This window comes from Aethalodelphis obliquidens, unplaced genomic scaffold (genome assembly GCF_003676395.1).
Source record: "Aethalodelphis obliquidens isolate GAN/ISIS:26980383/991018 unplaced genomic scaffold, ASM367639v1 scaffold16, whole genome shotgun sequence".
Lineage (NCBI taxonomy): Eukaryota > Metazoa > Chordata > Mammalia > Artiodactyla > Delphinidae > Aethalodelphis > Aethalodelphis obliquidens.
In genome coordinates this window covers 18,915,917-18,942,613 of record NW_020837960.1, presented here as the reverse complement: position 1 = coordinate 18,942,613, position 26,697 = coordinate 18,915,917, and the positions used below count along the sequence as shown (strand labels likewise).

The 26,697-nt window shown below is 39.6% G+C and overlaps 1 protein-coding gene and 1 long non-coding RNA gene across 12 annotated transcripts in view; one reads left to right on the top strand and one right to left on the bottom strand.

Moving 5' to 3' along the window:
- Nucleotides 1–396: 396 nt before the first annotated feature.
- On the bottom strand, nucleotides 397–3,434 carry LOC113625663 (uncharacterized). The gene is made up of 3 exons (XR_003434789.1): nucleotides 3,257–3,434; nucleotides 816–1,038; nucleotides 397–443 (listed from the first exon to the last, which is right to left on the bottom strand). It is a non-coding gene; the product is annotated as an uncharacterized LOC113625663 (long non-coding RNA).
- Nucleotides 3,435–3,442: 8 nt separating this feature from the next.
- Nucleotides 3,443–26,697, top strand: part of NEK3 (NIMA related kinase 3) — a 31,487-nt gene continuing 8,232 nt past the window's right edge. Inside the window, exons 1-15 of one of the 11 annotated variants that reach the window (XM_027116405.1) lie at nucleotides 3,443–3,461; nucleotides 5,835–6,004; nucleotides 7,488–7,581; nucleotides 7,933–8,030; nucleotides 9,281–9,364; nucleotides 10,171–10,238; nucleotides 10,331–10,417; nucleotides 12,449–12,503; nucleotides 18,415–18,615; nucleotides 19,168–19,240; nucleotides 20,994–21,040; nucleotides 23,519–23,621; nucleotides 24,489–24,605; nucleotides 24,706–24,744; nucleotides 24,866–25,000. In XM_027116405.1, coding sequence (XP_026972206.1) covers nucleotides 5,888–6,004; nucleotides 7,488–7,581; nucleotides 7,933–8,030; nucleotides 9,281–9,364; nucleotides 10,171–10,238; nucleotides 10,331–10,417; nucleotides 12,449–12,503; nucleotides 18,415–18,615; nucleotides 19,168–19,240; nucleotides 20,994–21,040; nucleotides 23,519–23,621; nucleotides 24,489–24,605; nucleotides 24,706–24,744; nucleotides 24,866–25,000 — 1,318 coding nt within the window. In that variant the 5' untranslated portion in view covers nucleotides 3,443–3,461; nucleotides 5,835–5,887. Of the gene's footprint in view, nucleotides 3,462–3,577; nucleotides 3,677–3,894; nucleotides 4,134–5,214; nucleotides 5,417–5,834; nucleotides 6,005–7,487; nucleotides 7,582–7,913; nucleotides 8,031–9,280; nucleotides 9,365–10,170; nucleotides 10,239–10,330; nucleotides 10,418–12,448; nucleotides 12,504–18,414; nucleotides 18,616–19,167; nucleotides 19,241–20,993; nucleotides 21,041–23,518; nucleotides 23,622–24,488; nucleotides 24,606–24,705; nucleotides 24,745–24,865; nucleotides 25,001–26,697 lie in introns of those variants that run through there. The other 10 variants (XM_027116403.1, XM_027116406.1, XM_027116401.1 and 7 more) reach the window with 10 other exon arrangements.

The following is a 26,697-nucleotide window of genomic DNA, read 5'->3' as shown; positions in this document are numbered from 1 at the left end:
CGGTGGTGATCATTTTGAAATGTATAGAAATATCAAATTAGTATGTTGTGCACCAGGAATTAACTTAGTGTTGTAGGTCAATTGTACTTCAACGAACAAACCAACCAACCTATAGAAAAAGATCAGATTTGCGGTTACCAGAGGGGCGGGGCGGGAGGGGGAATTGGATGGAGGTGGTCAAAAAGTACAAACTTCCAGTTATAAGATAAATAAGTACTAGGGATGTAACATACAACATGATAAGTAGAATGTATAAACAGTGCTGTATGTTTATATGAAAGCTCATCACGAGGAAAAAACATTTTTTTCTTTTATTTTGCATCTGTATGAGATGATGGACATTCACTAAACTTATTGTGGTCATTACTTCATAAGGTATGTAAGTCAAATCATGATGCTGTACACCCTAAACTGTGCTGTATGTCAATTATATCTCAATAAAACTGGAAGAAAAAAAAAGACCATTACTTTTCCACCTTCTTTTGAGGTTCAGAGCATCCAACTAGATTGGTGTTTCTCAATCAGGGGCTATTCTGTGCCATTTCTCGCCACTCCACTCCCACCTCCCATCCTGGGACATTTTCAATATCTGGAGACAGTTTGTTACAACCGAGGTCAGGGGGTACTGCTGGCATCTGGTGGGCAGAGGCCAGAGATAACCGCTAAACAACCTACAAAGCACAAGGCAAGCAGCCACACCCTCACCCCCATAACAAAGAATTATCCAGCCCAAACTGTCAACAGGGCTGAGGGGAGAAACCCTGAACTAGATTACCTGCTCCTGTCTCCCTGTTAATGCCATCTGATGACCTCACCTCTCATTCCAATGAACTGTGCCCCGCACTTCAGCAACTGATTCCTAGGCGGCAACACGGACTTTGGCTTGCAGAGAACTGCGGCCACCTCTGAAATCTTGAGACTACCGTCCTGTTTTCTTCACAACTCCTCTCCCACCAGCTGTCTCCCTTGATCCCTCCATGGTGGTTCTTTGACTTCATTCAGACCTCTAGCTCATCATCGAGACCCTCTAGGCCAGCACTAGAAATAGAAATATATTGCAAGTTACATACGTAACTTAAAATATTCTAGTATTTTTAAAAAGTTAAAAGAAAGTGGTACAATTCAAGTTCATAATGTTTTATTCAAAAACATGAGTTCAGAATTCCCTGGCGATCCAGTGGTTAGGACTCCGCACTTTCACTGCCAAGGGTGCGGGTTTGATCCTTGGTTGGGGAACTAAGACCCTGCAAGCTGAGCAGCGTGGCCAAAAAAATAAAAAATCAAGTCAGCGGTAATCAATATACAAAATGATTAATGGGATAGTTTACTCTTTTTTTTGGTATTTTACTTTTTTCAAATAGATAAATGAATGCAATTAAATTTTGAGCATTAATCTTTCACCTAGTAATCTTGCCAAATTCATTCATTAACTCTAAAGTTTGTAGATTTTTCACAGATATAATCTTATTTGTGAACAATGACAATATTATTTCTTTCATTCTAATATTTATGCCTTTTATTTCTTTCTATTGTCTTATTGAGCTGTTAAAATCTCCAGTAGAATGCTGAGTAAAATGGGCTGGCAAGGATCCTTGCCCTGTTCCCAGCAAGTGGGGAGGGCTCTTCGGCCAGCCATCACCCCCTGATTTTATTTGAAATTCTGTGTGTATTTTACATTTACAGCACATTTCTGTTTGCACCAGCAGCCAGTTTTCATGTGCTCAGTAGCCACACGTGTCTAGTACCTACATAATGGATGGTGCCCTTCTAGACTTCACTTCCTTCACAGGGATATTCGGTCTAGACACCGAGGTGTGTCACGTCAATCATCCTTATATCAGCACCCTTAACTCCCTTGTCCTAGTGTACTTCTGTTATCTACATAATCCCAATTTTGGATTAATCCAAATTTCTTACTCCTAGAGATGACTACACAATTATGCATTAGAATCGCCTCTGAGCTGCTTGATCACCTTTGCCCACATAAGCTTCTTCTGGTATTCTGAAAACAACAATCAAAACTTCACTACTCAGAATTTTACTGTATAGAACTAATAAATAATATAAAAATCTCGATTTAAAAAAAAACTTTCTCTTCAAGATTTCCATATGCTATACATGACTTAATTTTCTATTTCACAGAGAAAACTGAGGCTTTCAAGATTCCTTCTCCTTCTTTAATATTATCTACATCCATCCACATCTTTATTTCCTCTTCTGGTCTCAGAAGCAAATCTGTCTGTTCCTCATCTAGTCTAAGGCTAATTCTCTTCCTGGGCTCTAAAAGCCACCATCCTTTCATCTCAGCTAGACCTTCCTGGAGAATTCCCTGGCGCTCCAGTGGTTAGGACTCTGCGCTTTCACTGCAGAGGGCCCAGGTTCAAATCCTGGTCCGGGAAACTAAGATCCTGCAAGCTACAGCCAAAAAATAAAATAAAATAAAAAATAAAAACACATTACTTGGATCAACTAGACCTTCCTGGCCCCCCTCCCGCTAGCACTTTCAGCCTCTCTTTCCTTCCACTGGTTTATTATCCCTCAACATATAGCTACAATTTCCCCATTAATAAAATACTCTCATAAATAATCTTGTGCTTCCCTCTACCCATGGTTATCACCCTTTCTCCTTCTCTTCAAGGCTAAGTGTCTTGAAAATATCCTGAACTCCTTGATTCTTCTGATCATCTCACCTCAGCTACTGCAATCTGGTTTCTCCCACATCACGTCACTGATATACTTTCTTCAAGGTTACCCATGACCTTCTGTTGCTAAATCCGATAGGCTCTCTTCAGACCTTGTAATTGGGTCAGCTTTTCAGACTGTTTACCACTGCAGTGTCTCTGACATTATTGCAGCGTAGTGGTTAAGGGTCAGACTCTGGGGCCAAACTGCCTGGGTTCTAATTCTACTTCTACCACTTATTAGCTGTGGGACCTAAGGCAAAGAACTTAACCTCTCTGTGCCTCAGGGATAATAATTGTACCTACCTTTAGGGTTGTTTTGAAGATTAAATGAGTTAATAGCTAACACTTTAGTCCTATTCTATGCACTTTACATGCTAAGCTCACTTAAAAGAGTGCTTAGCCCCTCGTAACTTGTATATGTTATCTATAATAATGCACAGGTGTGGCCATCTTTGGGGGACCATTAATCCGCCCTCCACGCTTGTCAAAGTTCACACAATTGGTAAGCTGAGTGCTGTGCCCATGAAACTTATCTACATGGGCTGTTAGCTTAAACTGGTGACAGAACTTACGTTCCGCGAAGGATACTTTCCCTCAATATTATTGGCATTGTTCTGGAGCGACGTGGAACAACACTTTGATAACGCGCCCTTCGTAGGCCCGGCTACCCCTAGCGCCTCCCGCTCGACCCGGAAGCTTCCGTCGCCGGCAATCCGAGAGACGACCCGCCGACCCGCCCCCCGGAAACGCGCCCGGCTCAGGATCTCTGGGAAGCAGGTGAGGCGGCCGGCCGGGCAGGCACCCTCCGCGGGAACGAGGGCGGGGACGGGTAGGCGCTGGGCACTGGGCCGCCGGCGCCCACGCGGGGTGGGGGCGAGCGGGACCAGCGCTCCGGCGCTCGCGGACCCGGGCCTGGGGGTCGCGTGGGTAACGCGGGCAGGGATGCGAGGCGGAGCGGCTTTTCCGGGAGTGAGGATCGGATCTCCCCCGAGGTGCGGTCACCGCGCTCACTTTCTAAGCTGCATACTACATTTATATTTGCACATCACTTTATTAGCCTTTGATCGGAATAGGCCTGCGAAGCGACGCTTTTGTCATATTCAGAGCATATACAGGTTTTTTAATGAGCTTAGGTGTGTAATGAGTAACAGGGGAAAACGTGGACGGAAAGGACCAAATGTGATTTTCAGCTAAGAAAAGTCAGTGGTTGTTCTTGCTTATCACTTACTGTCCGCTCACAGAATAAATACCCGAAGTAAAAAAGAATAAAAATATGGGAAAACTAGGTCTTCTTGTCAAATCGTGTCATGCCAGGGGTCAGTTAGAATAGCGTCAAAGAACTTTTTTCTTTCACGTCATATCCAGGAAGACCTTACTGTCCTTGAAAAGAATTGTTTCTGAAGACCATGCATCTGATTTGGTTACATGGAGAAATTCTAGAGTTTCCTGGTGAGTCTAGGTAAACAGGAGTGCAAATGGTCGCTAGAACTGTAGGTTTTGGTTTGTAATTTTTGCTTTACCCGCCATGCTCTCTGGACCTCATAAATCTTTGTGGTGTGATTTTTATGAAAATAAAACACTACAAGTAAGTTTTGTGAAAATCAAACTCATTCCAGTGTTTTTTCTGTAATGAAAAAAAAAAGCATCACCTTTCTAAGGTTTAATAATAATAATAGCTGCCGTTTATTCAGGGCCCCCTATGTACCAGGTAAAGTGTTAGGAACTTTATATTCATTCTTTCTGATGTATTAAGAGATCCAGCGAGCTGCTTCATCCAGGAAATATAAAAGGGAGACTGAAGTTCAAGGACTCTGCTTAACATGTCTTCTTCCTCCCAGGCACCTCCAACTCAGCATGTCCCCAAAGGAGCACATGTCTCCCTTCCCCACGCCTTTCCCCACCCACCCCACTGTCACCGCCAGAAAAATCAAACCAAAAACACCAGGCACACAACCGCCATGCCTTTCCTTTTTCTCAGGGAAAGGTATCAGTATTTGCCCAATATACACCAGAAACCTGAGTCTACCTTGTTCCCTTCTCCCTGCTTGTCCCCCATAAATCTGTAACCAAAAATCTTGCCAGTTCTTTCTACATGTTCCTTCCCGTTGTTTTCATCCCCCTTGCCACCCCCCTATTCCATTGTGTCATCATTTTCCTGCCTTTTCTGTGGTAGGAGTCCTGCTCCGGCCCTTCTCCCCTTTCCCCTGTCTGGTCCCTTGCTCTGCAGCCAGCATGAGCAATTTTTCTAAGCTGTAAATGTGCTCTCTTGGTTAAAACCCTTCAGAGACAGCCTGTGAACTACCCCAGGATAAAATCCAGCAACCTGAACTTTGCTTACAGTGACCTCGAGACAAGGCCCAGTCTGCCTTACTAGGCTTACAGTCCTCTTTCAAGTCCTTGACCTGAAACAATCTCTTTTGCTCTTAACTATGCGATTCCCTCTGCCTCCCTCATGTCCCTCCTCTTTGCCTAGATATCTTCCATTTATCCTTCAGGCTTCAGCCTAAATATCATCTTCCTAACTCCCCAGGATACCTCTGCCGAGGACCAGCATGACCCTCCCTGTAAGACTCGCCACCCTGCATTGGTTGAGGCCTGCGGTCCCATCTGCTTCGGAGTGTGCATGATGGCTGGGGCTGAATGTTGAGAGATTTGTTCAGGATTATAAAACCTGGCACGCATGCTCTGTGTCCACCTGTTGAATGAATAAAGGAATAAGTCATCCTATCATGGTGATTAGAGCTACTTTGAATTAATTCTGCCTTTTGAAAGTAAATTTAATTCTCAGGTTTTTTTTTTGTGGGCGAATCTTTTTTTTTTTTTTAATTGGGGTATAGTTGCTTTGCAGTGTTGTGTTAGTTTCTGCTGTACAGCAAAGTGAATCAACTATATGTATACATATATCCCCTCTTTTTTTGGATTTTCTTCCCATTTAAGTCACACAGAGCACTAAGTAGAGTTCCCTGTGCTATACAGCATGTTCTCATTAGTTATTTATTTTATACATAGTAGTGTAGTATATGTCAATCCCAATCTCCCAATTCATCCCACCTCCCCCTTCCCCCCTTGGTGTCCATATGTTTGTTCTCTACGTCTGTGTCTCTGTTTCTCGTTGCAGTAATTCTCCGTTGTTTCTGTTTTTGAATCTAGGTTGGGAGAGCCGGTGGTGACTGCGGGAGTGGAGCCCCTGTGCGGTGCCCAGCATGGACAGTTACACAGTCCTGAGAGTGATTGGGGAGGGCTCCTTTGGCAGAGCCCTTTTGGTTCAGCAGGAGAGCAGTAATCAGATGTTTGCCATGAAAGAAATAAGGCTTCCCAAGGTCACTGCTAAAGCAATTAGCTCATGTTGAAAGTGTACATGTAATTTGTATAGGAAAACAAGTTCTTGAAATTTAACATGGGATTGCTCCTTTGTGCAAAAGATTTAATGGGTTTATTCATTAGCTTTACAAGGTCTTGATATATCTTAGGTGGTTCTTAGGATATTGTAATTAACAAAAATAATCAAGGTTTGGGTGGTGATTGCTGTTTATCTCAATGTGAATAATTTGTAATAATTTCCAATTTTGCATACTTAAGGGTGTAGGGAAGCTGCCCAAATGCAACTCGGGTGCCATATTAATGAAAAAAGGAACATCAACATACAGTGAAGAGCTGAGACCTAAAATGCTGACCTTTGGTATCAGGGAACCTATTCTGTGGATTAGCGTATAGGTTTTATTTCCCTGTAAGATGAGGAAAGTGCTGATTTATTTGTACAGTTGACCCTTGAACAACACAGGTTTGACTGCTGTGGGTCCACGTAGATTTTTTCAATAGTAAATACTACAGTGCCGTGCGATCTGAAGTTGGTTGAATCTGTGGGTGCAGAACCGAGGAAATGGAGGGCTTCCTCCATACATGGAGGGCCAGCTGTGAGTTGTACTTGGAATTTCAACCCCGTGCAGTCAATGCCTCTAACCTTGTTCAAGGTCAAACTGTATTTGTCACGATGTAACATAGTTGTCAGGTGAAAGAAGCCATACCATGGAGGCTGCCTAATAATGTTTTGATCAACTAAAAAAAAAATACATTTTAATAAAATTCTCAGAGTATTTTTTTTCCCACTGCAATCTTGACCTCGTTTAGTGGGCATCAGAATCACCTGGAGAGCTTGTTAAACCAGATTGCTGAGCCTTAACCCCTGAGTTTCTGGTTGTGTAGTTCCTGGTGAGCCTGTGAATTTGCATTTTTAACGAAAGTTCCCAGCCGGTGGTGATGCTGCTGGTCTGAGCCCCCTTGGGCTAGTACATAATCAGTTGCAGTTTCTTAATTATAAGTCATTCAGGATTTTATCCTCATAGAGTAAGTTAGGGGATAAACAGTTTTGGAAACTTATTTTGCATATGGTCTTTGCCCATCCATGCTGCTGTAATACACGAGTATATATATTTTTCATCTGAACCAGTGGGCTGATAAAGTGATGCAGACAGTAAAAACATGAAAGCCCTAGTTTTTCTTTAAGGAGCTACTATTGTTGATGGCATACTGGCTCTCCAAGTCAGGTTATACTTAGGCTGATGATAAGAGTAGTTTACATTCTATACTTGTAAAGATATAAGAGGTCAGCTTAAGCATGCATATAGCCATAGTTGAGAAATCTGCACATGTTTTCTCGTGGAGTTTGATAAACTCAATTGGTCAGAGTACAGTGCTATGAAATTGTGTCTAGCATTGAAATACCTTACAAACTACTATAATATCATTTTACTATCAGTTTTATTATGAAGTATTACATTTACGCTTATTTAAACTTCCTTCTAGGTTTTCTCTGACACACAGAATTCTAGGAAGGAGGCTGTTCTGTTAGCCAAAATGAAACACCCCAATATTGTTGCCTTTAAGGAATCATTTGAAGGTAAATATGAATTTCCCCCAATACATGCATTTCTGAATTTGATTCATGGCCACTGAGGCTTTGTTTTTGTTTTTTTAAATTTATTTGGCTGTGTCGGGTCTTAGTTGTGGCTGTCGGGATCTTTGTTAAGCCATCCAGGATCTTTCATTACGGCACGTGGGCTCTTCCTCGCGGTGTGTGGGCTTCTCTCTAGTTGTGGCACGCAGGCTTAGTTGCCCTGCGGCATGTGGGATCTTAGTTCCCTGACCAGGGATCAAACCCCTGTCCCCTGCATTGGAAGGAGGATTCTTAACCACTGGACCACCAGGGAAGTCCCTGGGCCTTTCTTAAAGAGTCTTACATTTGTTTTAGCTGAAGGACATCTGTATATTGTGATGGAGTATTGTGATGGAGGGGACCTGATGCAGAAGATTAAACATCAGAAAGGGAAGTTGTTTCCTGAAGATATGGTAAGAGACCGACTTACATAAGTTTCCCTCAAGGTTTGGAAGCAACTTTTCTCATAAAATTTGTATGTGTTAAAATAGAAGCATTGCTGTCTGTGATTACCTGACACACTAGTTAGAAATGACTCATTTCTGTATCCATGATGCTGCTTAGTGAGATGTGGCTGCCTGAGATGTTTTTAGGGAGTAAAATAGATATAAGTTTATAAAATATCAAGGAATAACACTTCCATGTTTAGAAGAATTTCAAAATTGTATTATTTATCATACTTTCTACTAGACATTTAAAATTTTTTTTTTTTTTTTTTTTTTTAGACATTTAAAATTTTTATTTTTTGTATTGAAATTTTAGAAGGCAGATGGATTTCTTTTGTATTTCTAGATCATCTGAAGAATGAAGCCTGCATTTCTGGTTTTCAGGAGCACCTATTCTTAGTCTTTTTCCTTCTACAGTTTAGCATAGTCTCTTAAAATACTTACTGCCTTTTTAATGGAAAGTTGTGTATTAAATATTATCGGAATGAGTTGACTAAGGAAAATACTTCAATAAACAGCTTTACTGGGGCTTAGTTTGATACATGGTATATAACATGTTTTGAGAGTATATTAGTATAAATATTTTTCATCTAGAAGTTGTATTGTTAAGAATATGGGTTCCATTGTAGCATGTCAGCCTGGCTTCAAAGGATTGTTGGTAATATAATGAAATCTTTTAATGTTAACATATGAATATTCTGAAAAAGTGAATGAAAATCTGATGTAATGATTACACTATAAAAAGTTATAGCATATTCATTTCTAAATGGCAAACTACTTTTATTGTATATTTAAAAAATATTTTTATTTGGTTAAATACAAGAAAACCATAGTGGGATTTTTATTAAAATAAATCGTTGGGAATTCCCTGGCAGTCTAGTGGTTCGGACTCCGCGCTTTCACTGCCAAGGGCCCGGATTCAATCCCTGGGGGAACTAAGATCCCACAAGCCACGTGGCATGGCCAAAAAAGTACATAAATAAATTGCTATTTAGATCATACATAAGACGATGACACATATGGGATTGATTCACAGCTTTTCTGAATTTCTCCAGGCAACACTGAATCTTAGTTGAACTATGTAATTTTCAGGAGTTCTGTGCTTATATTATATAAAACTCAGGTCAGCCAGGGCCTGAAGATGATTCTTTGGGATTTGGGGTTGCCATGAACCCGTTATTGCATTCTTGCAGATTTGCATGCTTTTTTCCTTACAGATACTTAATTGGTTTACACAAATGTGCCTTGGAGTAAATCACATTCACAAGAAACGTGTGTTACACAGAGATATCAAGTCCAAGGTAAGTGGAAACATTTTGGTCCTAAAAAAAAAAATCGAAAACTATTTCGTTCCATGTTTTTTCTGTGTTATTCTCTTTCCTTCTGGGGCATTTTTATCTAGTTTAGAAATATTTCTCAATGTAATATTGATATTTATGCTAGCCAAATAAGGTACTACTTGAGAACAGGTCAGTAAATCTCTTTAGTAGTGTATGGTAATATGTTCCAGCTCTCTTAGTGACTGTTTCCTAAGACCACATGTTCTCAGATGGAAAACGGTTGAGACCAGGGCCTGCCACCTGGAGTTACCGGGACACAGGTTCTCCGGTCAGTTGAGCAGGGTCTGCCGATACAATCTGAAGCTTGCCTGTTAGATTTCTAATCAGTCATCCTGAATTCCCAAGCAGGGAAGTGCAGCTGTCCAGAGGGTATCTTGTCTTTTTATGTTCCATTCGAGGACTCGGCTGTCAGCATTTCTACCCTTGATCTCCATCATCAGCAGCCTTTGAAAGACAGCTTCTGCCGGCGCTCTCTGCCTTATATTTGTTTGTTTGTTTATTTATTTATTTTTTATACAGCAGGTTCTTATTTGTTATCTGTTTTATACATATCAGTGTACACATGTTAATCCCAATCTCCCAATTCATCCCACCCCCACCCCGCCACTTTCCCCTCTTGGTGTCCATACGTTTGTTCTCTACATCTGTGTCTCTATTTCTGCCCTGCAAACCGGTTCATCTGTACCATTTTTCTAGGTTCCACATATATCTCTGCCTTATATTTGAATGAGGGTAGATGTAATCTGAGCTCTTCTTTTTCAATGCAGAATATCTTCCTCACCCAAAAGGGAAAAGTAAAATTGGGTGATTTTGGATCTGCCCGTCTTCTCTCCAGGTATGTATGTCTCTTCTGTAGTAGTGACAGTAGTCGAAGCATCATCATTGAGAAATGCTCTGTAATCGTTCTGTGCCTCTTTCTGGTTTTAGTCCCATGGCATTTGCTTGTACGTATGTGGGAACACCTTATTATGTGCCCCCGGAAATTTGGGAGAACATGCCTTATAACAATAAAAGGTAAGTGATATATGTAGTTGGTACAGGGCTGACAGTTTGGTACAGGCATTGTAGCCTACAGGTGAAGTTTGGTTTTTAAAAATGTATATGTGAAAGCAGTGTAGAATTTAAATTCCTAGGCCTCTAGATGAAAGTCATAATTTTCCCACTGTTTTAATCAGAGCTGAGAGGAGCTACATGTAAATGCTGAAAGAAAGGTTAGTCATTTCTGGGAACAGTATGCATTATATTACTGCTTCTCAAACTTTGCTGCTCCCGACTTTTAAAATCCCAAAGCGCAGGTTGTAGCCATATCGGTTAAATCCAAATGTCTGGGGGTGGGCAGCAGGCATCAGTAATTTTCCAGGATCACTAAGTGAGTCCCATGTGCGGCAAAATTTGGGAGCCACTGGATTATGTCATTGAGTTGACATTTACAGGACTAGATAATAAGCACTTGACTGATAGGTTCATTGATTATCAGAATATAGTATGAAGTCCTTATGATTTAAAGCATAATTTTTTTCTGAATATAAGTAATATGTGCCCATTGATGGAGTGGGTGGGCAGGGGAAGGATTGGAAATGTAGAGATATACAAGAAAGGAAATGGTGATCACCCACTTTTACACAACTACTGATAACATTTTGGGTTTTTTCCCCCATCCATTCTCTTTTTCCCCTAAACTTTGTTTATATACTCTATATACAATTTAGTATCCTGCTTTTTTCACTTTATATCATATTCACTTTATCCCATATTAAAACTCTGCATAATTATTGTTAATGGTTGCATAATATTTTAATACATGGGTCTTCCAAAATTTATTTCACATTCCTCTGTTATTGGCCTTATGATATATTTCCAATTTTCAGTATCCTAAACAGTGCTGTGATTAATATGCCTTTTGTGCATAAATATGTCATTGTTGTCTATCACATTCTTGGCATGAATTCCTAGAAAGAGAAACACCCACAGGTTCTTGTTACCATCTGCCAAGTTGTTTTCTGAAAAGGATATGATAATCCATAATAAATAGACTCCTTTAAGAGTAAAACTGACTGAATTGGAGACAAAACAGCTATGAAGGGACTTCCTGGGACAACTGGGGAAATCTGAGTTTGGACAAAATATTAGATAATAGTACTGAATTAAGGTTAAATTTCCTGGATGTGATAATGGTGTTGTGTTCATGAGGGAGAGTGTCCTTGCTCATAGGAGATACATGTTGATGTGTTTAGGGGTGAAGTGTTTGATGTCTGCAGCCTTTCTTTCAAGAGGTTCAGATCTAGAAGCAAGAGAGGAAAAGCAGGCAAACGTGGCAAATGCTAATGGCTGAGGAACCTAGGAAGGACCGTGTGGGCATTTACAACTTTCCTGTAGGTTTCAAACTTTAGAAATTTAAAAGTTGGGGGAAATAGTTGATAAAAAAAAAAACCTTAGTTAAAATGAAAAGAATATCTAGAAAAAGTCCGGGGGATGACAACTAGGTGGTGAGAACTCTGGAGGAAAGTGGAGGTGCTTAGTTTGAAGAAGGGTGGGCGTATAGGGCAAACTATAGAACCCTTTGCTGAGCTTTGAAGAGCTCTTTTGTGGAAGAATAAGAAGGCTGTCCCTTAGAGCCAGCCACTGGGGGCACAGAGAGCTGTCCATCAGGATGTGTGACCAACGGCCAGGTGTGGTACAGGCAGTCTAGGTGGAAGCTGCACTGCATGACTTCTAAAGCCCTTCTGCCAACTCTGGTAATCTGAGTCCATGGATATTCCTCTTGCACCAAGTATTGATACTACTGAACTGATACCCGAACAACCCAGGTTTGGAGGGGCAGGGGCTGGGGAGCAGTCAGTTTTATTGTGAACATTACTGTTAGTAAGTATCTAAGTGTTAGACCAAAATTGCTGTATATTTTATTTCAGTAGCTAAGAAGTACCTGCAATGTCTGTTCTTATTAAAGGTAGAGTAATTTTTTATCTTTTGTATTACAACATATACATATTTTCATATGACAACTCATAACCCACTCATCGTTACATTGCTTCTTTATGCTTCCAGTGACATCTGGTCCTTGGGATGCATTCTCTATGAACTCTGTACCCTTAAGCATCCAGTAAGTATGGCGTGCAAAATGGGAAAGGCAGCCTCTGGTGGTATCGGGCTAAGTCCTGAGTAATTGCCAGATTTCAGTTGGTGGTTTGCTTCCTTAGTATGAGTTCATTATAAGATTTTCATGTTTCCAGTTGCTGTCATCTTTGCTTTGAGCTACTTTTGTAGTATATACTAATAGGAAATTTCCATGATTTAGTATTTATAGTACTATATTTAGCTTGCCTCCCTCCTTCCTTCCCTCCCTCCCTGCTTCCCTCCCTCCCTCCCTTTCTATCTTTGTGAATTTGCATATTCTAGTTATTTTGTATAAGTAAAATTATACCATATTTTTCCTTTTGTGTCTGGCTTATTTCACATAGCATAATGTTTTCAACGTTCATCCATGTTGTAGCATATGTCTGAATTTCATTCCTTTTTTATGACTTAATAATATTCCATTCTATGTTTATACCACATTTTGTTTATCCATTCATCTGTTGCTGGACATTTGGGTTGTTTCCACCTTTTGGTTATTGTGAATAATGCTGCTGTGAACATGGGTGTACAAGTATCTATTAGAATCCCTGTTTTCAATTTTTGGGGTATACACAGAGGAATGGAATCGCTGGGTCACATGGTAACTGCATGTTTGGCTTTTTGCAGAACTGCCCAACTGTTTTCCAGAGTGGCTGCACCATGTTTGTACTTTCCTTGTTATCAGTTAGATTTCACTTCTTCCAGTTTCTTCTCTAACTGAAATATCATGAGAAAATAGACTTTGCTCTATATTATATATTTTTTAAAGATATTTTAAAAATAATTTAACATAAAAAGAAGTTAACTCACTTGCCCTGCTTGTTTGCAGTTGTTTATTGCACAGAATTAATAATTAGTGCTGATCCCTATTAAGTGTTAGCTTTGCATAGAAATAAATTCTGTTCTTTGGGCAGAGATTTGAACTTGGCTCTAGCAAGCATTTTCACAGAGGTGCTTGAGAACATGTAGAGCTCATGAGAGTGAGTAATTAAGAACGTCCTTCTTTCCTTCTTCACCACTAGATGAAAGTAACTCAAATGGAAGGTTTGCACTTTTGTTTTTTAAACATCTTTATTGGAGTATAATTGCTTTACAATGGTGTGTTAGTTTCTGCTTTATAACAAAGTGAGTCAGTTATACATATACCTATGTCCCCATATCTCTTTCCTCTTGTGTCTCCCTCCCTCCCACTCTCCCTATCCCACCCCTCTGGGTGGTCACGAAGCACCGAGCTGATCTCCCTGTGCTATGCGGCTGCTTCCCACTAGCTATCTATTTTACGTTTGGTAGTGTATATATGTCCATGCCACTCTCTCACTTCATCCCAGCTTACCCTTCCCCCTCCCCGTGTCCTCAAGTCCATTCTCTAGTAGGTCTGTGTCTTTATTCCTGTCTTGCCCCTAGGTTCTTCATGACCATTTTTTTTTTAAGATTCCATATATATGTGTTAGCATATGGTATTTGTTTTTCTCTTTCTGACTTACTTCACTCTGTATGACAGACTCTAAGTCCATCCACCTCACTACAAATAACTCAATTTCGTTTCTTTTTATGGCTGAGTAATATTCCATTGTATATATGTGCCACATCTTCTTTATCCATTCATCTGTTGATGGACACTTAGGTTGCTTCCATGTCCTGGCTATTGTAAATAGAGCTGCAGTGAACATTGTGGTACATGACTCTTTTTGAATTACGGTTTTCTCAGGGTATATGCCCAGTAGTGGGATTGCTGGGTCGTATGGTAGTTCTATTTGTAGTTTTTTAAGGAACCTCCATACTGTTCTCCATAGTGGCTGTATCAATTTACATTCCCACCAACAGTGCAAGAGGGTTCCCTTTTCTCCACAAGGTGTGCACTGTTACTGAGAGGTCAGCTTCCTTGTATATAAGTGGCTTATAATACCAGCTGCATAATTAGAACAATGTGAGAAACTTGAAAAAAATGCTGATGCCTAGGCCCAGGCCAGACTAATTGAATTAAAATCTCGGGTATCCTAGACATTAGTGTATTTTGTTTTTGCTTTTACATTGAATTTGTATTCATTTGGGGGCATTAAAAAAAATTTTTTTTCTTTCCAGTTTTACGGAGATATAATTGGCATATAGCAGTGTATGCATTGAAGGTGTACAGTGTGGTGATTTGACTTAGGTGCGCCATGAAATGATTATCATAATAAGTTTAGTGAGCAGCCATCATCTCATATGGATACAAAACAAAAGAAAAAGAAAAAATACTTTTTCTTTGTGATGAGAACTCTTAGGGTGTACTCTCCTAACAGCTTTCACATGGAACCTACAGCAGTGTTCATCATGTTCACTGTGTTGTACGTTACATCCCTAGCATTTATTTATCTTACAGCTGGAAGTTTGTACCTTTTGACCACCTTCATCCAATTCCTCTTTCCCCCACCCCCGGCCTCTGGTAACTACAAATCTGATCTCTTTTTCTATGAGTTTGTTTGTTTTTGAAGTATAATTGACTACAACACTGTGTTAGTTCCTGGGACGTTAGTGGTTTTAAAATAGGTGATTGTAATGTGTAGCCCAAGTGGAGAACCACTGTTGTGTACAAATAAAATTATTTTTTAAATTTCAGTATCTTAATTAGGATTATATTCTTTATTTCCCTAATTTTGTCCTTTTCATAAACATTCATATACATGTTCTTATTTTTTCTAGCAAGAATAAGTAGTAAGGAGTACAGTGCCCTGAATATTTATATTTGGCACTGTCTGCTCTGTTGTCTGCTTTAAAAAGGTAAAAGTAGGGCTTCCCTGGTGGTGCAGTGGTTGAGAGTCCACCTGCCGATGCAGGGGACGCGGGTTGGTTCCCCGGTCTGGGAAGATCCCACATGCCGCAGAGTGGCTGGGCCCGTGAGCCATGGCCGCTTAGCCTGCGCGTCCAGAGCCTGTGCTCCGCAAGGGGAGAGGCCACAACAGTGAGAGGCCCGCGTACTGCAAAAAATAATAATAATAATAAAAAGGCAAAAGTAGTTCTCAAACCTTTAGGAAACGCTGAAATTTAATGTAATGGTTAGAAAGCCTGAGGCATTTGGGAATGAGATTATTACCCCTAATTGCAGATGGAGACACTTTGAGAAGTCAAGAAGTGTGCCCCAATTCAGACATCTGGTAGATATATGGCAAACATGTCTCACTTCAGTGTAAATTTTAACTATAGTCTGCTTCTCTAGAACTGTGTATATTTGTGTGTTTATAATCAAAGCAACCTTTTAACTTTTTCAAAAAAATAATATTGCAAGTTGTTTTAAGGGAGTATCAAATAAACAACATTTTCAGTTCAGACATATGGATAAAAATTTAGGTCTGTTGTCCACCACATTAGCTTGCATCACCCCTTTAGCTTCATATTTTCAAGTGTACATACATGATCTTCGGTTTGTGTTGTTTTTAGCAAACGGTAATTAATAGTAAATGAGTAATTGTTTTAAAAATGGCTCAAGTTGAAAAGAATTCTTTGCTTAGCCAAATTTTCATCTGGCTTCTGAATCTTCTCCTAGACCCATGTGTGCATTCCCTTGCAAAGTCCAATTTTATCAAGAACCCTGGTAAGTTGAGCAAGAACCCTCCACCCTCAATGTCCGATTGCCCTTGATATCTGATCAGGTTCCTCATCCTCCACAATTCCCCAGCTGACGTCTGACCCCTCTGGTCTGCCTTCAGCAAGAATCCTGTTAGATTGGTTTAGCCAGAGTCCCCCCCTTTTTGTGTGTGTGTGTGTGTGGAGTGCTATTCTTTTTTTTTTTTTTTTACATCTTTGTTGGAGTGTAGTTGCTTTGCAATGGTGTGTTAGTTTCTGCCAGAGTCCCCCTTTTGCCTGGATGTTTCCTGTTAGTAATTTTCCATCCGGTGATATCTACCCTGTTCATTAGATATAAATTCCCACTTGCCCATGCTGTGTTTGCCTTTAAGCCCAATCTCTCTAACCCTCTGCAAAATTCTATCGCACTGGAGCCTATATCTGTTACAATGGTCCTGAATAAAATCTGCCTTATCATTTTTAACAAATGTCATGGATAATTTTTCCGTGACAGTATATTAACATAGCTTCACTGTTGTTTGATTATCAAACCTCTTAATGTAAATTTAAATTCTGGTTGTTATAGGGGAAGTTTCATAATCCTATTGATTATATCAATAAACTACATCTGGTATAAGTAAAAAAAAAGCCTGTAGCAAAGCAGATTCAGTCTTATTTTTCATTACCTGAATTTTTCCTTTGTTATATGTTTTTTTCCTTTATTACATGTTGACTTTTCCTTTTTCATATCTTCACTTATATGTATTAATAGGGTAATGTACCTCCAAGGCAGAATGCCATCATGTTCTTATATTAAGTATTACTGAGGCTGGCACCTAATGTTAATTAAGTGCAGTGTGTTTATTTTTTATAAATTTATTTATTTATGGCTGCATTGGGTCCTCATTGCTGCGCGTGGGCTTTCTCTAGTTGTGGCGAGCAGAGGCTACTCTTCATTGCGGTGCGTGGGCTTCTCATTGCGGTGGCTTCTCCCGTTGCAGAGCACGGGCTGTAGGCACGCAGGCTTCCGTAGTTGTGGCTTGTGGGCTCTAGAGCACAGGCTCAGTAGTTGTGGCGCACCGGCCTAGTTGCTCCGCGGCATGTGGGATCTTCCAGGACCAGGGCTCGAACCCGTGTCCCCTGCATTGGCAGGTGGATTCTTAACCACTGTGCCACCAGGGAAGCCCCCGCAGTATGTTTATTATACAATGAAAACTTTAAATGTTATTCTGGTATGACATTTTATATCCCACTCTATTACTTGTCAAACGGTGATAACTACTTTGATGACATGGAAGGTAAAAAGGATTTTGCAGCAGGAGTTTAAAATAGGAAAAGTCTAAAGTGCATTTTGTCAGGGAGCAGGCCTGGGGATTTTTAAATTTTTTTTTATTTTTTAAATTTTATTTATTTTTGGCTGTGTTGGGTCTTCGTTTCTGTGCGTGGGCTTTCTCTAGTTGCGATGAGCGGGGGCCACTCTTCATCGCGGTGCACGGGCCTCTCACTGTCGCGGCCTCTCTTGTTGTGGAGCACAAACTCCAGACGCGCAGGCTGAGCGGCCATGGCTCACGGGCCTAGTTGCTCCGCGGCATGTGGGATCTTCCCAGACCAGGGCTCGAACCCGTGTCCCCTGCATTGGCAGGCAGACTCTCAACCACTGCGCCACCAGGGAAGCCCAGGCCTGGGGATTTTTGAGGAGGAGAGAAGCAAAGAAACATTACACTTATTATAAGCCTTAATATCATCTGACTTTTTAAAAAGCCATATGTATGTATTACTTTGATTTTTAAAATATATTAAAAATGTGTATCTGTGAAAACGTTGATTTGAGTAATAAAGTACCCAAAACAGGCACTGATGGTAAGACTTCCTCCAGATGGGAACATCTTTTACTATTTATGTTTACCTTTCTCCTGAACAATCATAAGATTTTTAGAATAGTACCGGGTGGGAGGTGGGGTGGGAGTTTGGGACTAGCAGATGCAAACTGTTTGGATAAACAACAAGGTCCTACTGTATAGCACAGGGAACTATATTCAATTCCTGTGATTAAACCATAATGGAAAAGAATATGAAAAAGAATGTATATAGATGTATAACTGAATCATTTTGCTATACAGCAGAAATTAACACAGTGTAAATCAACTGTACTTCAATAAAATAATTTTTTTGAAATACAAAGAAAAAAGTGTGATTAGTAAAACAAAAGATTAGAGAACAGCGCCTTAAAAACACCTCTAGGGAGAAGAATTTCTAAAATTAAAATAATTCATATAAATTCAGTTCAGCTGGTATTTACTTACTTCTGTTCTCTTTCCTTGTATCTGCTTTTACAGTTCGGTTTTGCTTTTCAGTTTCAGGCAAATAGTTGGAAAAGTCTTATCCTCAAAATTTGTCAGGGGTCCATGAGCCCACTGCCATCCCATTATTCCTATGAGCTTCAGCATCTGATCAAGCAGATGTTTAAAAAGAATCCCTCATATCGCCCTTCAGCTACAACTCTTCTCTCCAGAGGCTCTTTAGCTCGGCTCATCCAGAAGTGCTTACCCCCAGAGGTATGGTACATGTGAGATTGACTGTGAATAGTTTTCCCAGTGTTTGTTATCTTCTAAACACAATTACATGTTATACATGCCTGTAAAAATTCAAATAATGCAGACGTATATAAAAAAAAGTAAAAAGTTGAAACGTCCTTTCCCTCCTCTTCTTTCCACGATGCTATTCCCCAAATATAATCATGGATATTGTTTGCATTATCCTTCCAGATCTTTTTGGACGTATATAAATGTCTGTTTGTTTAAATTACGTGGATCTTTTATTTCTTTCTTTCTTTATTATTTATTATTTATTTATTTTTCTGGCTGTGCCTTGCGGCATGTGGGATCTTAGTTCCCTGACCAGGGATCGAACCCTTGCCCCCTGCAGTGGAAGCATGGAGTCTTAACCACTGGACCACCAGGGAAATCCCTACATGGATCTTTTAAATGGCATTTCTACTTTTCAACTTTATTGCTGTGGGGAAGAACCTTGATAATTAAATGATGTTATGGCAGTATCTAAAGAAAAGCATCTTTCACATCTTTAAATTCTCTGCTTTAAACTTTCAGATCATCACAGAATATGGTGAACAGGTATTAGAAGAAACCAAAAAATCTATGCCTAGTACACCAAGAAAAAAGGGTAAGAATTTTGAAAAGCTTATTTTTTGTGTTCTTTTAAAATACAGTATAACAAAAAGGAAAAATACAATTTTCAAGTTATTAGAGATGATTTCCAGATACTCCTCAAATCAAAATTTGCTTCTTATTCCTTCAGGCATAATTCTATACCGAATCTTATACATTTAGTTTTCCAGGGATCAAAAAGAACATAGTTTGGAGATTTTAGAGATGTAAAGATTGTTCTCTGTTTCATTTTTAGAACCATATTTACTCTAGTTTGTTATGGATCAGGTAGAAGGATTCTGTGGTCTTACCTAGGGATCTAACCATGAAAATATAATATAGGAAGTTGTATCCCTAAGGACCATCTTATAAACAAAATTTTTTAAATGGAGTCTTTTTAAAAGTTGGAACTGCCCACATAAGAGGTGCACACAATTTGCATACATCTGTAGTCAATCCTGAGCAGATTTCAAATGGAATTTATTGTCTCTTTGGAAGTTGTCATCTCAATTTTTTCAAAGCTCTTTTTGTTGCTTTTCATTTGTCATCAGTGACACATCTTTCATCTGAAGAAATCCAACAATGACCAGGATAAGAGAGAATTAAGACGTGTAGGTCATCCACTGTAGGGAGATGTTGTAAAACCTCCGTTATTTAGTGCCTGTTATCTTAGTGTTATATACTACAAAAGAAACATTTCTATTTTTTTAAATTTCTTTTTTATTGAAGTATAGTTGATTTACAATGTCATGTTAGTTTCGAAAGAAACATTTCTAAACTATACTGTTTTCTTGAAGTTAAATTTTAAATGTTACTTTTGTAAGAATGTAAACCCTTTTAGTGGTATAAACCCTTCAGTCTTACAATTCAGCATTTTTTTCCGTTACTTAAGAGGTAGTCAGTTACCTTTGCTTCAGCAGTTTTAGTGTTGATTTTATTTTATGTACTGTTTCGTAGCTTCTGTTCACATCCCAGGGTAGTGGGAAATTTCGTTTTAAAATGCTGAGCAGCAACAACAAAAGCAGTCTAAGAACAGTTTCAAGACAGTGTAGTTTCAAGATAGGAAAGTGTAGTTTTACAATTTCTAAAAAAAAGAGGAGTAAGCCAGTGCGGAGGAGCCACCAGATGGGGAGCACGTATCTGGTGGTAGCTCCATCTAGTCTGTAGCCAGTGAGACCAGAACAATGAAAGCTGTGTGAGGGCAGGGACCGTGTCTCATTTGCTCACTGTTGTATCCTCAGTGCCGTCATCATAGATGCTCAGTAGCAATTGTTTAAAATGCTGAATGAATGAGGAACACGGACCCCAGGCTCTGGCAGCGGAAAATCAGGCAGGAGCCATCCTGCCTCCATGACTGCTGCTGGGCCCTCATCAGGGAATAAGTAGCTGATTTCTTGAGAGGGATACCTATTCCACCTACTGTAATAGCTGTCAGGAAAAGCAGACTGGGTAGCAAGCTTATGTTAAAGGTGATAATGACCTTCCGAGTATACAGAGCGGCTTACCTCCTGGTGCCTAAATGGGTTGGCATAAGTGAATAGAGGTGTCTTAACTTGCAGATGTTAACATTAGAATAAAACAGCAGAAATAATTTCTTTAACAGCTGAGGTGTATTATTAGGCAATCAAAGCTTGATATCACTGTGTGAGCTAGTGCTTTGGTTCTTTGACTTTAAAAACTTCATTTGTCTTTGTCACTCAAGCTTTGTGCAAATCATATTAGAAGCCTTTATGTGTTTTCTCTCTACCTTCTCTTTTCTCTTTGAGCAGACCCCAGCAGAATCAGGATAGCTTTGGAAAATGAAGCACGCACAGTGGTAAGTGCTTTAAAGTTAAATGTCTAAAATTGTCTACCGGGTACCTGGCATCTTTAGGTGCTGGGAGATATTTGGAAGACTGTTGCCCTGGTCCCTGGGTTCAGGAGTTTTTCATCTTTGGGCCTGTGAAGTAACTGGCGGCTGTTCTTTGTACTGCCAGCCGAGCCACTTTAGATCAGCATTTTGTAAGGTCGGATCTTAACAAATGGTACCGCGAAACAGAGGAAAGCTTCAAGTGAGCTTTATTAGGGAGCGCTCCAGGGCGAGGTTCACTGGTCTGAGAGAAAGGGGGCCAGAGAAGTCGCACCTGGGCGAGGGTTGGGCAAGATTTTATAGGGGAAGAAGGGAAAGGGGTGTGGTGAATCTGGGAGGGCGCAGGGTATTCCTTATTTGGTGGTCTTTTCGGGTATCCTGGGGGACCGTTAGTCCCGCCCCTCGAAAGGCGGGAAGGCTGGGCTGGGTTCAAAGTCCCCAGGTCAGTTCCTGGAACTGGGTGGTCCGGAGAATTTGGGTCTGATGCAACCTGTGAATCTGATTGTGTTCCCCTGCCTCGGGCCAGTTGGCCTTACACATTTATTTGTTTTTTCATTTCTAATTATGGATGACAAGATGTGAGCGAACTTAGCCCTGCTTATAGGCATGAAAGTCTTGTTTTAGCCTGGCTCTTGGTTGGACTTGTGTGGGTGGTACTATATATATATATAACATACAATTTATCACTTCAGCAATTTTTAAGCTGAATTGTAAGAATTTAATGGCATTAATTACATTCACAATGTAATTTTTCATCACCCCAAACAGAAACCCTTAAACAATAACTACCCATTCCTCCCCACCCTCCCTTCCACCTCAGCCCCTGGTAACCTCTATTCTGCTTTCTGTCTCTATGAATTTGCCTAGTCTAGGTATTTCAAGTAAGTGGAATCACACAATATTTGTCCCTTTGTGTCTGGCTTCTTCTGCTTAGCTTAATATTTTCAAGGTTCATCCATGGTATAGCCTGTATCAGAATTTCCTTCCTTTTTATGGCTAAATAATATGTAGATCACTATTTTGATCTTGACATTTTTCTGTTCAAAAACTTTTAGTGCCTCCCCATTAAGCCCACGAATTGAGTGGACATTTTTCAGCCTGGAATTCAAGGTCCTGTTTGTCTCATTTGGCTCCAGGCAGCTGTGCCCTTTTACATGATAGCGACAGTTAAGTCATAAATAGTAACAGCAAATCCACTTCCCAGTTTTGCCACGCCCAACCCAGTAACGGATGTCCTATTGATAATTTTTTTCTTTCTTCATCATTTTAATCAACCTTTTAACTCTCAAAGGAAAAGATGTAGTAACAACAAATGATTCTGTTTATGGAATGTACTAGTAATTAAACTTGTAAATTTTTTGAATGAACCTTAGGTTGTAAATAAATAACACCATTCCCCATTATGTTACTACAAATGGAATATATTCTGCCCCTGTACTTTTTTCTTTGCATAGTAATATCTGTTAGTAATATCTGTTTATTTCCAGCTTTATTGAGGCCTAATTTATATGTAGTAAGATTTACTCATTTTTAGCATGCAGTTTGATGAATTTTGGTAATTTTGTACAGTCATATATCCAGCACCACAGTCAAGACATAGAAATCCCATCCCCCCAGTTGAAAATGCATTTAATGCACCTAACCTACCAAACATCCTAGCTTAGCCCAGACCACCTTACATGTGCTCAGAACATTTCCATTAGCCTCCAGTTGGGCAAAATCATCTAACACAGAGCTTATTTTATAATAAAGTGTTGAATATCTCATATAATGTATTCAATACTGAATTCAAAGTGAAAATCAGTGGTTGCCTGCGTACAGAATAGTTGTAAGTGTATCGGCTGTTTACTTTTGTGATCACGTGGCTAAGTGGGAGCTTTGGCTCTCTGCCACTACATAGCATCACGAGAGGGTATCATACGGCATATCACTAGCCTGGGAAAAAGAGCAACATTCAAAATTTGAAATACAGTTTCTGCTGAATGTGTATCACTTTCACACCATCATTAAGTCGAAAAATCATAAGTCGAACCATCGTAATTCGAGGACCGTCTGTATGGTAACTTTATAAAATATTTCATTTTGATATTTCCAGCATGAAAAGCCCAGAAATTTTTCATTGCTCATTTCCTCTATAATGACCTCTCAAATATCTCTGTCATTTTTATATATCCTTTTCACATTTGCAGTGACTGATATTAATGGCTATTAATGTATATGACTATTAATAGACCTATATTTATACATATGTCTGTTCATATATATGGTTTTTAACATACACATATATATGATTATATGACTTAATTTACATGGATGGGGTTCTGTGGTTATTGATGTTTAATCCATCTGTATTTAAAGTTAAAATAGCTGTCTTTGCCTACTTGTTTACCTTTTTTTGCAGCAATTCAAGCATTACTTAATCTTTATTTTTAATTTCTTTTAAAGCAAAGGGAAGAACCAGGTGGAAAGTGTAGCCACACTGACTTAGAAAGCATTAATAAAAATTCGGTTGAAAGTGCACTGAGGAGAGTAAACAGAGAAGAGATAGGTAAGTTATTCAAATTCTAATCATTGTATAAGTGGAGAACTGGGGAATATACAGGGAATACCAGTTTCCACCTTACTAGGTCGTAGGCTTCATAAGCAAGTAGATAGGCAGATTTGTGTTTGCTTATCCAGTAGTGTTACAGGAATAATTTATTTACCTATAAAAAAAGAGAAAATCATGTTTATTAATAAGAGGCTTCAGAAAAAATAGTATTTGTTGTGCTCTCCAACATAAAAAACCTGGCACACAGTGTCTACCTAAGTCCTCTTGGGCCTTTAATTCTTGTACATTGTGTAATGTGTGAGTATATACATAGCATTTTTTAAAAAAATAAATTTATTTATTTATTTTTGGCTGCGTTGGGTCTTGGTTGCTGCACGCGGGCTTCCTCTAGTTGCGGCGAGCGGGGGCCCCTCTTCATTGTGGTGCGCGGGCTTCTCATTGTTGTGGCCTCTCCTGTTGCAGAGCACGGGCTCTAGGCACGCGGGCTCAGTAGTTGTGGCTCGTGTGCCCTAGAGCGCAGGCTCAGTAGCTGTGGCTCACGGGCCTAGCCGCTCCATGGCATGTTGGATCTTCCTGGACCAGGGCTCGAACCCGTGTCCCCTGCACTGGCAGGCAGATTCCTAACCATGGAGCCACCAGGGAAGCCCCTATACATAGCATTTTTTAAAATTCACTTTAATGATTAGCTTTACCTTTTCATCTGGATTTCTTTTTCATTCCCTTTACTACTTAGACTTGAAAGAGTGTTGTTAGATCTGAGTTTGAGAGAGAAAGGAAATACTTTTCTTTTAGAGAGATACTTGTGTGCATATAGATGAATAAATAAAAGAATAAGCTCAGCAGTTCTTCTTTACACTTTAAAAGCCAGTTCACCAGGTCCTCTCAGGCGACAGTGGGAGAAAAATGTATCCAGTACAGCTCTTACAGCTTTGGAAAATGCATCCTTACTCACCTCCAGTTTAACGGCAGAGGACGATAGAGGTTAGTAGATTGAATTCTATTATTTTATTATGGAACGTTGTCTAATAGGTGTTTAATGAGCCAGAGTTTTTTCTTTTCTTTTTAATGTCACTCTGTGAAGGATATTTGGTTATCACACATCAGAGCGCTGCTCATACAGGCAAGTGAAATCGATCTGGGTAGAGAGTTAGATATAATTAGCTCTGCTTGAAATATGATCTGAAGACATATGCTGAGAATCTTTTTTATTTGGGACTAATTTTTTATCTTTTCCCAACTAGGTGGTTCTGTAATAAAGTACAGTGAAAATAATACCCGTAAGCAGTGGCTCAAAGAGACTCCTGAGACCTTGTTGAACATTCTTAAGCATGCTGACCTCAGCTTGGCATTTCAAACATACACAATATATAGACCAGGTGATTCATGTCTGTTACATAACTGTGGAAACCCTTTGATTGTTTTGAAAAAATTGTGGTAAAATATACATAACATAAAACTTATCATTTTAACCATTTTTAAGTGTACAGTTCAGGAGCATTAAGTACATTCACATTGTGCAGTCATCACCACATTCCATCTTCCAAAATGGAAACTGTATCCATTAGATAATAACTCCCTGTTCCCTCCTCCCAGAAACCATTTGATCTTAAAGTTATGAAATATTTAATAGCATTGTAGTTTTAGGTTTTCTTGAATCTTTTCTAGCCAGTCTGAAGCCATAATTAAAATTTCCCATAGAGCTTCATTCCTTCTGTTTGCCCATTTGTTTGCTTATTTTTTAATAATCATGTGATCACTTTGAAGTGTGGCCCATTTTTACTGTACAAATACACCCCTGCTTTAGGGACTCTGTAGCTCAGACTTTATCCTAGTAAACGCTGAGGAACTTCAAGGTTTCTTCGGCTCTGTACTTGGATTCTGTTATATTGAGTAGAACACACACACAAAAAAGAACAATTAGGATTTGACTTTTTTTTTTTTTTTTTTAACATCTTTATTGGAGTATAATTGCTTTACAATGGTATGTTAGTTTCAGCTTCACAACAAAATGAATCAGTTATATATATACATATGTTCCCATATCTCTTCCCGCTTGCGTCTCCCTCCCTCCCACCCTCCCTATCCCACCCCTCCAGGCGGTCACAAAGCACCGAGCTGATCTCCCTGTGCTATGCGGCTGCTTCCCACTAGCTATCTACCTTACGTTTGGTAGTGTATATATGTCCATGCCTCTTTATCGCTTTGTCACCGTTTACACTTCCCCCTCCCCATAGCCTCAAGTCCATTCTCTAGTAAGTCTGTGTCTTTATTCCTGTTTCACCCCTAGGTTTTTCATGACATTTTTTTTTTTTTAAATTCCATATATATGTGTTAGCATACGGTATTTGTCTCTCTCTTTCTGACTTACTTCACTCTGTATGACAGACTCTAGGTCTATCCACCTCATTACAAATAGCTCAATTTCGTCTCTTTTTATGGCTGAGTAATATTCCATTGTATATATGTGCCACATCTTCTTTATCCATTCATCCGATGATGGACACTTAGGTTGTTTCCATCTCTGGGCTATTGTAAATAGAGCTGCAATGAACATTTTGGTACATGACTCTTTTTGAATTATGGTTTTCTCAGGGTATATGCCCAGTAGTGGGATTGCTGGGTCATATGGTAGTTCTATTTGTAGCTTTTTAAGGAACCTCCATACTGTTCTCCACAGTGGCTGTATCAATTTACATTCCCACCAACAGTGTAAGAGGGTTCCCTTTTCTCCACACCCTCTCCAGCATTTATTGTTTCTAGATTTTTTGATGATGGCCATTCTGACTGGTGTGAGATGATATCTCATTGTAGTTTTGATTTGCATTTCTCTCATGATTAGTGATGTTGAGCATTCTCTCATGTGTTTGTTGGCACTCTGTATATCTTCTTTGGAGAAATGTCTATTTAGGTCTTCTGCCCATTTTTGGATTGGGTTGTTTGTTTTTTTGTTATTAAGCTGCATGAGCTGCTTATAAATTTTGGAGATCAATCCTTTGTCAGTTGCTTCATTTGCAAATATTTTCTCCCATTCTGAGGGTTGTCTTTTGGTCTTCTTTATGGTTTCCTTTGCTGC